The sequence below is a fragment of the Balaenoptera ricei genome, chromosome 5, assembly GCF_028023285.1.
Source record: "Balaenoptera ricei isolate mBalRic1 chromosome 5, mBalRic1.hap2, whole genome shotgun sequence".
Classification (NCBI taxonomy): domain Eukaryota; kingdom Metazoa; phylum Chordata; class Mammalia; order Artiodactyla; family Balaenopteridae; genus Balaenoptera; species Balaenoptera ricei.
Genome location: NC_082643.1, coordinates 98,257,054 through 98,273,093, shown reverse-complemented (window position 1 = coordinate 98,273,093; position 16,040 = coordinate 98,257,054). Strand labels below are relative to the sequence as shown.

The following is a 16,040-nucleotide window of genomic DNA, read 5'->3' as shown; positions in this document are numbered from 1 at the left end:
AGGGTCGCCGCACCATCAGGGGTGAGCAAGCATATGGTAAGAGCCTTTGTACACCGCACAAGCTGTGGAGACACTCTTTATTTTCATTGCGGAGAGACCACAGAAGTGAACCCCCATTAGAGGGAAGAAAACTATTTCCATCACGATGTCTCTCTGCCCCTCTGTGCTCTCCAAGTGAGATTCCCAGAACACCTGTTGGTTAACAGGGCAACCTCCTGAACTCCCTCCAGAGCTCTGTGACCAAATAAGGAATTTCACTGCCACTTCTGCCCCATTTTGCCCCCAAAGCTACTGACAGTGACTGTTACCAGCCTCACGTGACGTGAAGTTGACATTCAGCAATAGACTAAAAGTTAAATTTTTAAAGCCACAGTATAAGATAGAAATTGTGGAATATTCCATTCTTTGTGCCAGTAAATTAAAAGAAAAAGACAGATCTTCACTCTTAGGAGAGACAAAGATCCCAGCAGGGTGATGGGAGATTATTATTTGCTAACACATTAGAAAAGAGCTTTCCCGTTTCAGATGACACAACAGGCGGGGGCAGGGGGGAAGGGTGGAGATAAAGGGGGGCTGTAAGTGTTGGGGTCCAGGTTTCCCCAACAGTCACAAATTGACTCTGACTCAGGCTGCAATTTTACCCACAGCAGATTCACCCAGTGATAAATTTAAGAATCATAAAGCCTTGTTTACACATTTCAATTAAAAGGCTTGAGAACAGAGGTCATTTTGTGGTATTAATAACACTTCTAGGGATTCTGACAGCAGTGACATTTTAGAGAAAGAAATGCCAGGGCATGCATCAAAGAGATCAACATTTGATACGGTGCATTGTTGGCAATGTTCAAGAGCTAATCATTCCATTTTTGCTTTCCTTCTACCGTATGCATTTTTTGAGACTGGTTAGCACCTCCTTATAGTCAGATCTACCTGGTTATGCCTGCTAATAACTTCCTTGTCATTAAGAGGTCCACACCAGGGTTATTCAAATACTTGAACCGAGGAACAATTAAGTCCTCTGCTGAAACCTTAGTCTAGTGGGGGATATAGGGTTACTTCCTTCGGTAAGGCACTCCTCCACACTCCAGTCAGGTGAAGATGCCTCTGTAGAGACTTCCAATGCAGCTGTAGTAAACATGGGCTGTGGAGGCAGGCGCTGAGGGAGGACCAGGAGATGGACCTGAAATCTTGAAACAGTGTGTTTGGAAGAGCTGACCCTAGAGCAGGGGATTGCCAAGTGTCTGGAAGATGTCAAGGACCCCCGCTGTTGCTCAGACACCTGGGGCATGACCTGCACCCACCAGGATGCCTGGATGGTTCAAAAAGGCGTGGTATGGGCTGGCATCTTTACTCAGCTTCTCCTCCTTCATCCTGATCATCGTTGCCCTGGCGGTGCCCCACTGGCTGAGTGGGAAAATCCTTTGTCAGACTGGAGTTGATCTTGTCAATGCCACAGATCCAGAGCTGGTCAAATTCATTGGGGACATTTACTACGGACTCTTCCGCGGTTGTAAGGTGCGGCAATGCGGGCTCGGGAGCCGCCAGTCCCAATTCACGAGTGAGTATATTGGGGGGCACGAAACCTGCTTTAGAACACTTATTTTTAAATATTCGTAAGGGTGCTTGTGTCTAAATGAGAAATTCAAGTGCCATTTCAATCTAAAGCATAATGACTTAATCCACAGTAAGCCAAGGACTTACTCTTGTTCAGCACCCGGAAGAGACCTTTTTTTTTCTGTGGAGGCTGATAGAAACATTAGAAATAGGGATTTGTATATCTTTGTAGTTTACCTCTATGAATAATCACTAAAAATATTGAGTGCTTACGTGTGTCAGACATTCTACTAAATGCTTTACATGCTTTGTCTCTTTTAAGCCTTATAACAAATTTATAAAGAAGGAATTATTAACATTCCCATTTTGCAGAGGACTACACCGAGGCTTGGAGAGGTTACAAAACTTGCCTGAGGTCACCCAGCGGAAAACTTTAGACCCAGGTCACGAGACTTGGGTATGCTCAGCCAGTGTGGCCTGCGGGTGTAGACGACCTGCTGAAATGAACCTTCCACTTCTATTTATATAAAAGCTTCAGAGTCTGCGAAAAAGCAAAAGGGCTCTGCGTCTGGGCTCTGGAATCAGACTATCTGGGTTCAGAGCCCAACCCGGATGTTTCCTGGCAAGGAGACCTCGGGCAAGGCTGCTGTCCGTGAACGTGAGCAGGTACTGACGTGGGCAGGCAGCCATCCAGTGTCACAGCAGAGCTGCTCTGCATGTAGATAGAGCAGGAATCCAAGACCAGCTTATGAAGGATCTTCTGGGAAGAAAAAACCAAAACAAAAAAGGCAATATTCTGCACATCTTTAGACTCATACAATTAGATCGTTGGTGAGACCAGTATCCTACAAAATCATAATTAATCAACATAATGCAAATGCAAGGGGATAAGGGATTTATTCATTATATGATTTCTATATTTCATAACTGTAGTTTTCAGAATCCTGGCCAGGGTGTCTTATTAAACGTATAAAGACAGAAAGCTGGAACCACTGACAAATATAACGATACAAATTGGCATCATTTATATACATGAAGGATATATATATTTGTTATGTATAGCAAGAAAAAATATCTCTGCGAATATTTATATTTACCCAGAAATTAAATTGGACCAGGGATATTGAAAAGCTCTGTTAAAAACATAACATAATAAAAAAAGAACAAAAATAAACATAACATAAAAAGCTGAAAACATACTTAACATAAAGAAATAAACAAAGAAATAAAACAAAGAAATAGGACATGCTAAAAGGGGATGATGACAGCTATATTCAGTACTTGGTTCTGAGCTGGGTCAGTTTACTCTAAAGGATGTCACTGGGACAATTGGTGGAACTTGAACGGGGTGTCAGGATTAAACAGCAGTCATATGCCAGTGTTAACCTACTGATTTTGATAGTTGTATCGTGGTTGTGAAAGACAACGTCCTTTTTGAGGAAATTGACCCTGAAGTGCTCAGGGTTGAAGGGGCAATTTACCCTCAAATGGTTCAGAAGAAAAGAAAAAATTTCTTTGTACCATTCTTGCAATTTTTCTGAAGTTTGAGGTTGTTTCAAAACCACAAATACACACACAAAAAGGGGGAAATGGCACAATTTTTTAAATAGTTGTAGATAATAGGTTTTTCTTTAATTTTTATTTTATATTGGAGTATAGCTGATTTCCAATGTTGTGTTAGTTTCAGGTATACAGCACAGTGATTCAGTTATACATATACAAATATCCATTCTTTTTCAGATTCTTTTCCCATATAGGTTATTACAGAGTATTGAGTAAAGTTCCCTGTGCTGTACAGTAGGTCCTTGTTGATTACTTTATATATAGTAGTGTGTAAGTTGTAGGGAATTGAAATTAACGAACCTCACGAAGGAAGTTCCGAAGCTTGAACATGGGAGCAATAGATTCAATAGCAGCAATACTCCAGAGGCTTTAATAAGCAAGCCAGTGCTCAGGGAACATAATAAAAATAGCCCATATAATTATGTAATTATATAGCATGATATACCACGTTACCATCATAACCACCTTCTTACACACTAGATCATTTATTTATCTGTTTGTTTATTATTTATTATGTCTCCACCCCTTTGGTATATAGTGCCATTAGGGCAAGGATCTTGTCCATTGATGATCCCAAGTCCCTAGAACAGTGCCTGGCGCACATTCAAAAACATTGGTTGAATGAATATCAGTAAAGTACTTTTAAACTCATTTGTACTGAATGCTCATGTACAAGATGCCAGACATGTGACCTATGCTATACTAATCTTCCACAAACCTGCCAGATAGAAGAATGAGGCTCAGAGAGGTTAAGCAACTTGATCAAGGTCACAGAGCCATGAGTACCAGAGCCAGGCCCCAACCCTGGTCGGCCTTACCTTAAAGTTCCCACCCTCCACTGTGTGCTGTTCCCTCAGGAATCTGTGACTGGCAACTTTCCCAAGGCGGAGTGTCACCCTAGTAGCCTTTACTGTTCTTCCAGAATTCAGCAAGTTCTGGATGTTGGGGAGGTGGTGGATGGATGTGAATTCTCCAGGATGGGAGGATGCAGGTGGATGGCTCCTGTCAGAAATGACTGAGGGGTCATTTGGGAGGGTGTGTTAGTTCCCTAGGGCTGCCATAACAAAGTACCATAAACGGGGTGGCTTAAATAACAGAAATTTATTCTCTCACAGTTCTAGAGGTTAGAAATCCAAAATCAGGTTCTTGACAGGGCTGTTCTCCCTCTGAAACCTCTAGGAGAAGGAGTCTTCCTTGCCTCTTCCAGTTTCTGGTAGCCCCAGACATTCCTTGGCTTGTGGCAACATTACTCCACTCTATACATGGCATTCTCCCTAAGTCTCTTCACATGGTCTTCCCTCCGTGCATGACTGTCTCTGTGTCCAAATTTCCCCTTCTTTATAAGGACACTAGTCTTACTGGCATAGGGCTCACCCTAGTGACCTCATTTCCACTTGATTACCTCTGTAAAGACCCTATTTCCCAATAAGGTCATATCCTGAGATGATGGCGGTTAGGACTTCAACACATTTTTTGAGGCTGGGTACAGAATGCAACCCATAACAGAGGGTGTGGAGTGGCAGATGGTGGGCTTAGGATAATTAAGGAAGTCACCAAGCACAAGCACTGTTTGTGGAGAAGCAGCTGAAGCAGAGACAGGCTTTGCAGAAGGAGGAGGCCAAAGGAGGGCAAGACAAGACCGGGCCCTTCCACTGTGATGCTAATTAAACCCCTGCCATCCCAGCTCACAGAAATGCAAACTACCTCTAGCCCTGGAAGCCATAAGCTAAGCAAATGAGCACTTCCTGTTTGCCCACTGGAGGCACTCAGTACAAGTTCCTTTCCCTCCTCCCTCTTCCTTCTCAGAGGGGTGACTATGGGAAAAAGCCCCCTGGGTTCATCTAACGTGGTCTGCTCTCTGAAACATCAGAACTGTGTAAGAATCATAAAGGACTTTTTAATATTATTTCTGAGCAGGATAATACTCAGGAAAGTTTTATTTCTGGCTGCCCTGGGTGGTGTCCCAGAGGAGGGTATATAACCATGATGGGATTCTTTTTGAAAACTTGCACTGGGAGCTGGGGCCAGGTTCCTCCTGGCTTTGGCTGGTTTTACACCAATGCCGCCCAGGGACACCGTATCTGTTATCACATTCTCTAGCCTCAGAGGTGAGTCTCTCTACCTTTAGATGTACAGCTCCTAGAGCCAGTACCACCTACTTGTGTGAGGCAGCTATGGGGTGTATCAGAGCCCCCAAACCCCAAGTTGGAATCAGGATTTTCCTGCTACTGTCACTGTTGTTCTGAAGAAAGAAAAAAAAAAAAAAATCCCTGCTCCCAGGGCCCGTGTGCAGATCAGCGGAGAAGGGGGGTGTGAAAGCGCTTTGTAAACTGGAGTAGGAAAGTTTGATTGGGTGTTGTGGACAAACAGCCTCAATTCTCACCTTCATAGGGGTCTCCCCTAGAATCACCCAAGAGAGTCAATTTCCAAACCAATCATGGAGAAAAGCAGAGAACTATACAGCATAATCATAATTAAGATCCTTTTTTATACCCAGACTTTCTGAAATAAAAACAAATCAATCTAGCAGTTTGAGCGGCTGGGGAAAGAAAAGGACAAACGCTAATGTAGCAGTGTTCACATATTCAGCTGTACTGTAGAGTATTTATGGGCCTGGCGCTCTTAGGAAAACAGGGATAAACTAAACAGAGGAGTGTCTGCCCTCCAGAAGCTTTCCATCTGGGAAAGAGAAAGGCAGTAAATGAGCACTGGGCAGTGACACATTAATGTCTCAAGCTGTCACCTCTTTGTTCATTTCCTTCAACCCACTCTGTGCTAGAGGAGAGATTTTATTTATGCCCATTTTACTGATGAGGAAATTGGGGGTCAGAGAAATCAATAAATGAAATAATTTCTGTAAAAGCACCTGATGTGGTGCTTGATACATAGTATGTGCTTGATAATTTTTAATTCACTGGTTCCCTCCTCATCTCCCACCCCCAAGCATTCCATCAACAGCCGGACCTGGATCTGACTTCAGATCTCAGGCTTTTCTTACCATTGCCCATTTTAGATAACAGTCCTTTCTCAGATGTCTTTTGCAACTCTTTTCTCCCATTGCAGTGGCTGTGTTGTCATTTTTTTGGCATTGTCTTTCGCAGGGCAGAATTTTTTCATTTTAGTGAAATCCAATTTATCAATTATTTCTTTTTTAAAATTAATTTTTGCCTTGCTGGGGCAAAAGGGACTGCTGGACTTCTCTGGAGTGGGGAGCAAACAAATTACTTAATAATTAGATAGTTATCTAATTTGAGTTGCTGACAGGATGATTAATCACTTCTGGGATTCAAGTGAGTTAGCTTTAATATGTACACCATAAGAATATTTATTCAAATTCAAAATAAGACCTCTAGACCTCCAGCTGTACTAGGATTAAACTTTTAAATCTTTGCTTATCCAAGTGATCTGATTTTCCGGCAATAGATCCTGCGGCAAAATCCTGAAGCCAGAACTTCCTGGCTGCGTGACCTGGCTAAGCTATTTAACTTCTCATTTCTAAGACTCTAACTTACGCATCTGTAGGAGTGAGAGAAGGTTGCCGTGAGCAGTGAAAGAGAGAAAGTGTATATATGTGCTGGCACACAGTCTGCGCTCAATATGTGTAGCTAGTGTCACTTGTCACCATGGATCATATGCTTTTATGGTCATGGATTTCAAGCTGGAAACTTAAGTGTAATCCTTAAGTCAGACGTGTCTCAAACTTTTGGAAACTGGGTACAAATATGAAAGGCAGGCAAGCAACAGGTCTCCTGGGATGGCACTTGTGTGACAAGAGCAAAAGTAGAGTCACCCCTTAAAGAAATTATTAATAGAAGGAACTGATGCATGAAAACTCGTGAGGAAAGATTTGAATTTCTAAATAATGACATATATAAAAAATAATAAGATCTCAATTAACTGGGAGATCTAGAGCCTTGGAGTACGGCCCATGATTGTGGAGGCTGAATGAGATTCAGCCCTTTGCCAGTAAAGATCTGTTTTTTTAATATAGTCAATACATTTCCTACTGCGGAAGCTAAGGATTGGGTATTCTTTCACCATGCCTCTCCATATCACTCCATATGCCCCAAATCCCCTCGCCCCATCATCATAATATGGTTATTTCTCAATTTCTTTATTGAATCACACCTGGAGATGGGTTCATATCATTATATGGATATGATTAATTCTTTTTAAAAGTTGCTTTGTGTGATTGCGCTTTAATTTATTAAATCAATCTCCTATTGACTCATATTTTGGTTTTTTCTCCAATCTTTGGCTACTGTAATGAATATCTGATATACACAGTTTTGAGCACACGTGGGAGTGCTTTTCCTAGAAATGAAATTGCTGTGATAGATGTTGCCAAATTGCTCTCTAAGGACATTGTATGAATTAATATCCCTACAAGTTTTGACAACTGCTTCCTTCCCTACTCCTTCATTAACATAGTGTATTAGCAAACCTTTTGATCTTTGCCAGTCACACAGGTGATGATTTTCTACTTTAAGTGTTTGGTGAGGATTATTATGCTGGTCATGTGTCCTAAGGATTGCATGGCAAGAAAGAGGATTATGAAACAATTAGGTAATCAGGCATAAGCTACCATGTTTGGAATGAAAAAGTGCTGAGAGTTTGCAATGAAAAAAGAAAAATCTAAAGGACACTGAAATATAAGGAAAGGAAATGGAAGAGAGAAGTCCTACAGAAAAAAATCCCACGGGAAGGAGTTCATTTTCTGGGGTAAAGTTTCTGATGCTGATGAGATAACCACATGGAGATAAATATACATGGAAATACAGAACTGGAAAGAAATCTAGATCAGAACTAAAGACGTAACTGTGAAGTGTCTGGAAACTTCTAAGTGGAAAGGACACTTCAAAGGAAGAAGGACAAAAATTCTTGTTCTCAGGCTTGGGAGACGCCAGCCTTCTGTGAATAAAAATGGACAGGTGAGCCAGCAAAGGAGCTAGAGCGGGACGGGGTCAGGGAGTGAGTGGAACCTGGAAAGCTTTGAGTCCTGGCTCCCAGTTGGGGCCAAAGATGGGTTGGTCAGTTGTATCAAGTAATTAAGCAGGGAGGTTGGAATTCACAAGGTGGACCCAGATTTGACCAGGAGGTATTCAGTAGAAACTTTGGAGTAGTTGCAGAGGAAGGGGTTTGCCCAGGAGTTTTTTAGCTTTCATCATTTTAAATGATTCATTTATAATAACCGAAATCAGTGACTCTAAACTCTATATACCATGTGATATATAGGACTTTGGTCCTAGATAGAGTTCAGGATCACCTTGCCCAAAGACAAGGAACTTAGTGTCTCCAAGCCTGTGGGTAAGGGCATTTAATAAAATCTGCTTCATATCCTTGTCACAAGGATTGGATGAGATAACAGATGTAAAGGGCTTGGCCCCTGACTGTGCTCAGTAAATGTTGATTACGCTCAACTCATATGCAACTGTTACTATCCCCATTATACTGATGAGAAAACTGAGGCTTGAGAAGTCACATGACTTTTCCCAAGTCAGAGGGTAAAATAACAGCAACAACCACAGTTGCCATTTTTGAGAACTGACTCTTTCCTATACAATATTTAAACACTCTACTATGATATATTATTTAATCTTCACATAGAGAGAAATAGAGAGAAAACAAATCCAAATTAATATCTCACTAAATTACCCTGCCACATTAATATGGCAAATTAATATTCTAATAAAGTGCAACATGAGAATTACATGCCCATCATACACAGGGAATTAATGTCTATCTTACTGAATCATTATGAGGAATCCAAAATCATGCTCCTAGCTTTGCATTAGTGCCCACAAAATGGGCACTATGATTATTCCTATGCCCTTTACTTGACCCCCTCAATATTGTAAGATGGGTAGGAGAAGTAGGGTTTAGATGATCCTAAATATTTTATAACTGTGGCAAATCAGCAAAGCTGGGATTTGAACCTGGAACTTTGGATGCCAGATCTAGGCTTCACTTTGCTACACCCTTCTACACTCTTCATGATATACCTGAGACCGCTTCTACCTTTCTGATTTAATGAAGGCTACTCTCTGACCCAGATGAAAGCTTTGTGATCAATCAGCCTTCTTTGACTGATTCTCTTGCCAGCCTCCTTTGCTAAAGCAACACCATCTGGAGCTTGTATGGATTAGCTCACACCAGATCCCAGAGCTGCGAGGCCGATGCAACTTAAATGCCCAGCTGGGGCACATTCTGATTTTGCATCCACCCCAAGGAAGAGAAGATTGTTGGCCAACTGATAAGTGGTAAATCTGGGGGCCATGAATTCATCTCAGGAAGTCTCCTGCTTTTTGAAAACCCAGCACTTGCTGCCTTGCCCTCACTCCCCTCTGCTAAAGCCTTCATGGTAAGCAAGCCTGGGACGTACGAACTTGAGCCAAGCTCTGAGGCTGACATCTTGGCTGTGTCTTCTCTCCCCAGTCTTCCCACACCTGGTGAAGGAGCTCAATGCAGGCCTCCACGTGACAATTCTGTTGCTCCTCTTCCTGGCCTTGGTGCTGGCTCTGGTCAGCATGGGCTTTGCCATTCTCAACATGATCCAGGTTCCGTACCAGGCAGTCAACGGCCCCGGGGGCATCTGTCTATGGAATGTTCTCGCAGGTAAGGAAGGCCCCTGGGGAGAGAGATTCCTGTCCATGCCATCAGGAGGCTGAGTTCCAAGCAGGTGGGCAGAAGGCGTGAAGGAATTAAAATGCCCCACCTCAGCCTTCACTTCACTGGGTCTGTTACTTCCTCGATGGGCATGAATATCCTTTTTACTAAAAGTTGAAGAATCTCTGTCATCATAAAGAACTGAAGTATTAGCGTGCATGAGTGGCTGAGGACTTAGAGCAGCAAAGAGAGGTCGGGATGAGAGAAGAGAGAAGACAGAGAGCTGGGGGTGAAGAAGAGGGGACCATGGGGTGAGTGAGGATGTGGGACTGCTGCTGTGATTCTGAAGGAACCTCACAAAGGACAGAAGAGAAGGGACCTGGGGGGCTTACATGTCTCATTTCGTGTAAACCTCACAACCTCTCTATGAGGCAGTATTATTAGACCCATATTTACAGGTGAAGAACCTGAAGCTCAGAGAAGTTAAAAGATGCACCCAAAGTCACACAACAATGAGTAACAGAGGCAGGATTCCAACCCAGGTATAACTGAGTCTAAGCCTTTTGTCCTTTCTTTAATCCATGGTGTCATCTATGACCACCGTGACTTATTTTCCAAGACAAAAGATGTGTGTGAGTGTGTGTGTGTGTGTGTGTGTGTGCGCGTATGTGTGTGTTGATTTGGGAGAGTATCTGATATACAGAAATTAATTTAGTTCGGCACTGAAAAAATCACCTGTAATGAAAGTAATAAAATCCCAAGAATGATTTCAGAAAACCCAGGTCAAATGGTCAAGGTATCCTGATGGCAATAACCCCTCACTACCTTTTACTTTATACAGGATGACCATAAAGTATAGAAACAAGTAATGTTGTTTTATCATGCATTAGAATGTAATGTCAGTAAATCAATTATTATGTGTTTGCCTATGTTTGCAGACTGTGGCCATCCAGTAGAATTTCTTATAAATGTGGCTCACTCCCATCTAGACTTGTTTATCTCTGCCTGAATCCTCAGGCAGAGGATTGGCATGGTTGGCATGTAGAAAGTGCTCAATCCTGCTTTTGAAATAAATGCTTATCTCTGTCAATTCCCTTCCTCAGAGAGACAGTACTCTCAAGCTCTATTGACAAGAGTATTTTAAAAAACACAATTTGACAAAACTTTACTCTCAAAAGGCATAAAAATGTGAGTATCCTTTGATTAAACAATTCCAAACATTAATTTATGCTAAGGAAATAACAGGAAAAGAGCACCAAAAATGTACATTAAAAGGAGTTTCCTACAGCACTTTATAATATCAAAAAATTAGAAGCAATCTAGATATCCAGAAATTAGGTCACACTTAATTAAACTTAAAATAATTAGGTGTGTCGCTAGTATAAAACATCATACACAGTTTAAAGTGGTGCTTTAACAGAATATCTAACAACATGGAAAAATATTCAAGTAAGGGAAAAAAATCAAGTGTAAAGCAGTAAGAGTACCATAACACTAATTTTGTTAAAGAGATAGAAATGTAAAGAAATATACTAAAATGTTCAAAGTGTTTATATTTGGCTTTTAGGAAAAAAGCAAATTTGTCTTTTGATCTTTGTGATTTTCTCTGGCGTCCAAATTTTCTTCAATAAGAAGTAATAATCTAAACAGAGGGCATAATAAATGTGTTTTTTAAATACTAATTAAAATCAGGGCAGGAGAAAAGTAGAGAGAAAGAGAGAGAGAAAGATGGAGAGAGAAAGAGAAACAGAGGGAACCCGGACGGTCAAAGTCTGATGTGGGAAGGGAAGGATAGGGAAGGATGAGAAGGGAAGGGAAGGATGTGAAGTTTGGAATCCTTCCAGTTTTCTCCTCTCTCCTTTCCTTTCCTCCTTCTCTTATCTCCTCTTATCATTAAGCTTGGAAAGAGGACAACTGAGGAGGAGAGAACAGTCTAGCCCTCTGTTCTGGTCCCCCAATCTGCCCAGTAGGATGCTCTTGTCTCTTCCCTCATAAGCCTCAAGGTCTACATACACAGGCTGAAATACTTAGAGACTGAGCTTATCCAAATGTGCACACCCACCCCCCCACCCCGCCCTGGGTCAGGGAAAAAGTAGCGGGGTCGAGATTCAAAGTAGATCTGATAGGAAGCTTATTCCCACACCTCTCGCCCCTCACACAGTGGATTATCTGCTGCTTTTAAAAGCATTTTAAAATTTGTGTTGCCCTAAGCATGTTTTACACCGCAAGTTTGTTGCCTGTGCCACAGAAAAGCCACCTCACATCTAGTGGTTGAATTGCAAGGAAAAGAGCTGTGCATGAGGGTGTCCTTTTTGGGTTTCAGGCGGAGTCGTGGCCTTGGCCATCGCCAGCTTCACGGCCGCGGTAAAATTTCACGACCTGACGGAACGAATCGCCAACTTCCAGGAGAAACTCTTCCGCTTTGTGGTGGTGGAGGAAGAGTATGAAGAGTCATTCTGGATCTGCGTGGCCAGCGCCTCAGCCCACGCCACTAACCTGGTTGTGGTGGCCATCAGCCAGATTCCCCTCCCGGAGATTAAGACCAAGATAGAAGAGGCCACGGTCACGGCCGAGGATATCTTGTATTAATAACCTTCTCCTAAAATCAGTTCTTAGGAGAATGGAAACCTCCTTTTTCTTTTCTCCAGCTTGCACAGTCCTGAATGTCTATGTTTTGGCAGTAAGAAGAAGGAAGTGGAAGGGGGAAGGGTAGTACCTGGGCCAGAAAAGAAAACTTTCCGAATTTCTGGCATCCCTGCACTTCTTTCTCACTGACCTTGGAGTTAGAGACTCTGCCACTTGCCAGCCGTGTGTGACACTGGACAATTCATTTAATATCTACTTCTCAGTTTCTTCATCTGTAAAATGGGGATATTAACGACCTTGCAAGGTTGTAATGAGGTTTAAATGGGCGATAATGTTGCCAGCCTTTGTATATTGTAGAGCACCCGACAGGTATAAGGTACTGTACACTCCAAGAAATGTCTATAGACCCTTGGTGTATCCCGCACAATATTAGGAGGAATGCAAAGAGGAATATGATAATGTCCCTGGCCTCCAGAAACACCTAGTCTTTCCACACGACACAGGAATCAGAGAGCAACAATAACAGTAAGAATGAAAATAACTACCATTCTTTGGAGTGGTTACTACATGCAGTTCTAAAAGTTTTACATGGAGTAAGTCATTAGGTCCTCACTATAACTTTGTTGGTATAGTACTACTTTAGTCCCATTTCATAGATGAAGAAACTAAGGCATAAAGCAGTTGGATAACGTGCTGAGGACAGGAATTAAATGGAGGGAAGTCTGGAGCCAGAGTTTACATTTTTAACCCCTTTGCTGATCTGATGTTTGGTGTACAAGCAATTGCAAGGCAATGTGATCAATGTTATAACAGCACATGGAGAAAGGACCTGAGAAGGAATGAATGCTTCAGGATGGGATGCGGTATTAAAGAAAGTGTCTCAGAGTTGACAGTTGATCTGAACTTTGAAAGATGAGGAGACTTTTTCCAGTGGTAAAGGAAGCAAGGTTGGAGAAGGGCATTCCAGGATAAGTCAGTAATGAGGAGGAAGCACAAGGTATGAATTTACAAAGGGGGCTTGGAAGTATGTGAATACCCAGTGGGGTTAGAATATTGCTCTAACGCAGCTGTTGGATACACTCAGATGTTTTGTGTTAGGTTTTCCTGAGTGGTACTGTGACAGTTAATTTTATGTGTCAACTTGGTTAGGCCACGGTACCTAGATATTGGTCAAACACTATTCTAGATGTTTTTGTGAAGGTATTTTTTTGGACAGGGTTTATCAGTAGATTTTCAGTAAAGCAGATTGCCGTCCATAATACGGGAGGGTCTCATCCAATCAGTTGAAGGCTTTAAGAAAAAGACTGACCTCCCCCAAGGGAGAGGGAATTCTGCCAGCAAACTTCCACTGGGCTCAAACTGCAACTCTTCCCTGTATCCCCAGACTGCCAGCCTACCCTGCAGACTTTGGATTTGCCAGTCTCCACAATCATGTGAGCCAGTTCCTTATAATAAATCTCTCTCTCTCATACACACAGACACACACACATCCTATTGGTTCTATTTCTTTGGAGAACCCTCACTCATGCAGGTCCACAACTCTCTTAATTCATTTTCCCACCATGTCAGCTGGGGTGAATCCTTTCCCAGCTCTCCTGTCTTCATGCCAAGTAAAAGTTATCTAATCCCCCCAGATTAGCTTCACCTAAAATGACAGTTGATTCGGACTCACTCTACTTTGCTTAACACTGAGCTTCAGAAAGTTTCCACAGAATGGCTTCTGTTCTAACTGCTTCTGCTTCCCTTCTGTGTTCTTCTGCCGCTTCCAGCCCTCTATCCCCACCCCAGACACAACTGCAGTCTTACTTAGCAGACTGATGTCACTCATCAAATATGCAGATGGCACATGGCTGGAAGGGAGAGTTAACATGATAGGAGATGGGTCCAAGAGGTAACGACACACTGCCGTGCTGTCTTGAAAACAAGTGGAAAGGTCAATGTTCTATCAAGTTTAACATAAAGTCCTGCTAACAGTTTTTCTTTAAAATCAATAACATAAACACAAGACTCTGGGAACAGTTTATATGATAAACATCTGAGGGTCTTAGTACATTTATTCATTCATTCAACAAGTATTGAAACTTCTGGAAGTAGAGCAGTGAACGAACAGACAAAAATTCCTGCCCTGCAGAGATTTCATTCTCCGAGCAGCTGGGGGGAAGTGGGGATTCATACTGAGACAGCATGTGAGCTACTAAAAATGTTATCCCAGCCCAGCCGTAGCCTTCACCCTGATCACTGCCTCAGATCTGTGCAGGCCATCAGGTGGCGTGGCGGCAGAGTGAACTGGTTTTGCTCCTAATAGTGGAATTACCTTATCAAGGCGGTAACCTTGATCAAGCTGCATATGTTCCATGGTGTCAAAGTGCAAGCTTTTGTATGAGTGTGTATTTTTCCAGTGACAGAGTCTATAGCTTTACAAAATGTTTCAGAAGCGTCTGTAACACCTTAACAATTTCACACCCTGACCCATCAGGTAGCAACCTTCACGTTGCTGGAGATAATCAGGTTCGGTCTGAAAGTCATCTCTCAGGGATACTGTAGAAGAGATTCCTTTATGGAATTTAGCGAGTTTTGTTAGGCACGAAGTGAGGAAGGAAGGAGGGAGAATACGTATCTGGGTCACAATACACTCGCATGATACTCAGAGATATGGAGAAATTGTAGCTCATTTATTTTGACTATAGTTAATCTGGTCATTTTATGAATAAAGAAAAACTAATAATAAATGCCTGATTCAGTTTAAATTTAACCCGATCTGATTGTTTATACTTAGGGATAATGCTGAGGCTCTCTGGGATAAAATGGCTGGCTCCTCAGATAAACTCTCTGCGCCTGCCTCTCTCCTGAAGGTCCTGGGCTTATGGGAGAGGAAGGTAGGCACACGTATACTCCTGATCTCCGGGAAGCATCCCCTGCTATCCTGATGGTTCTTGGGGGGAGGGTGCCCTGGCTGGGCTCACTGGGCTTCCGTCCCCCTGGCTGCTGCTTGCCCTGCCAGCCTTCCCAGGGCAGCCTGAGGGTGGAATAATTTATGAAATGTTCTTTCAACTGGTCAGAGCCCGATCACTGCCTGGAAGACTTGTCCTCGTCTTGGATCCTACCAGCTGCAGACCCCCGAGTGGCCACCAAGTCCTCCCTCCGGCTCACCTGTCCTCTGGTCCACACCCAGGCTTCACTGCAGAGCTGCCCACCTGCCTTGGTAGCCTAGGAGCCTCACCTGGTGTCAACATAGCATCCTTCCCCGGGGGTCCTGGAGACACCTCTCCATTCACTCCCACGAAGTAACTAACGTGATTTATAGGCTCTTATTTCCCCCAAAATTGCAGACTTGAGAGGTTCCCTGCTGCTAATATGGCCTAGTCCAAATATGAAATAAACTTTATTCAAAAAATTAAGTCTCTGCAAAATATTAACAATTGTTAAACTCAGATGATGGATATTCATTATATTATTCTAAGTTTCTTCATGTTTGAAAATTTTAATAAGAAGTAAAATAAAGAAATAAAAAAGAATAAACACACACACGAAAATTAAGTCTTTGTTTTTTAAAATCACCAGAAAGAGCTGTAAGTATATAATTGGTATAAAGTAAAACCTCAGACTCAGAGCCCATTGAGATGGTTATATTTTTCCCACACTTAGAAAAAAAATTCACCAAACTCACTTCCTGCCTCACCAAACTCACTTAATGCTTCAAGGAGGTTCAACAGTGGCTGCAGGTCAAACAC

At 42.4% G+C, this 16,040-nt stretch overlaps 1 protein-coding gene across 1 annotated transcript; it reads left to right on the top strand.

Annotated features, from left to right (window-relative positions):
- Positions 1-1,305: 1,305 nt before the first annotated feature.
- CLRN2 (clarin 2) lies at positions 1,306-12,312 on the top strand. The gene is made up of 3 exons (XM_059924169.1): positions 1,306-1,558; positions 9,553-9,732; positions 12,047-12,312. Exons 1-3 carry the CDS (start codon positions 1,306-1,308, stop codon positions 12,310-12,312), a joined length of 699 nt encoding a protein of 232 aa, XP_059780152.1.
- The last annotated feature ends 3,728 nt before the right edge of the window (positions 12,313-16,040 follow it).

Coding starts and splice junctions, on each gene's coding strand:
- CLRN2 (XM_059924169.1), top strand. CDS start 1,306: ATGCCTGGATGGTTCAAAAAGGCGTGGTATGGGCTGGCATCTTTACTC. Junction 1,559..9,552: donor CCGCCAGTCCCAATTCACGA/GTGAGTATATTG, acceptor TTCTCTCCCCAG/TCTTCCCACACCTGGTGAAG. Junction 9,733..12,046: donor TCTATGGAATGTTCTCGCAG/GTAAGGAAGGCC, acceptor TTTGGGTTTCAG/GCGGAGTCGTGGCCTTGGCC.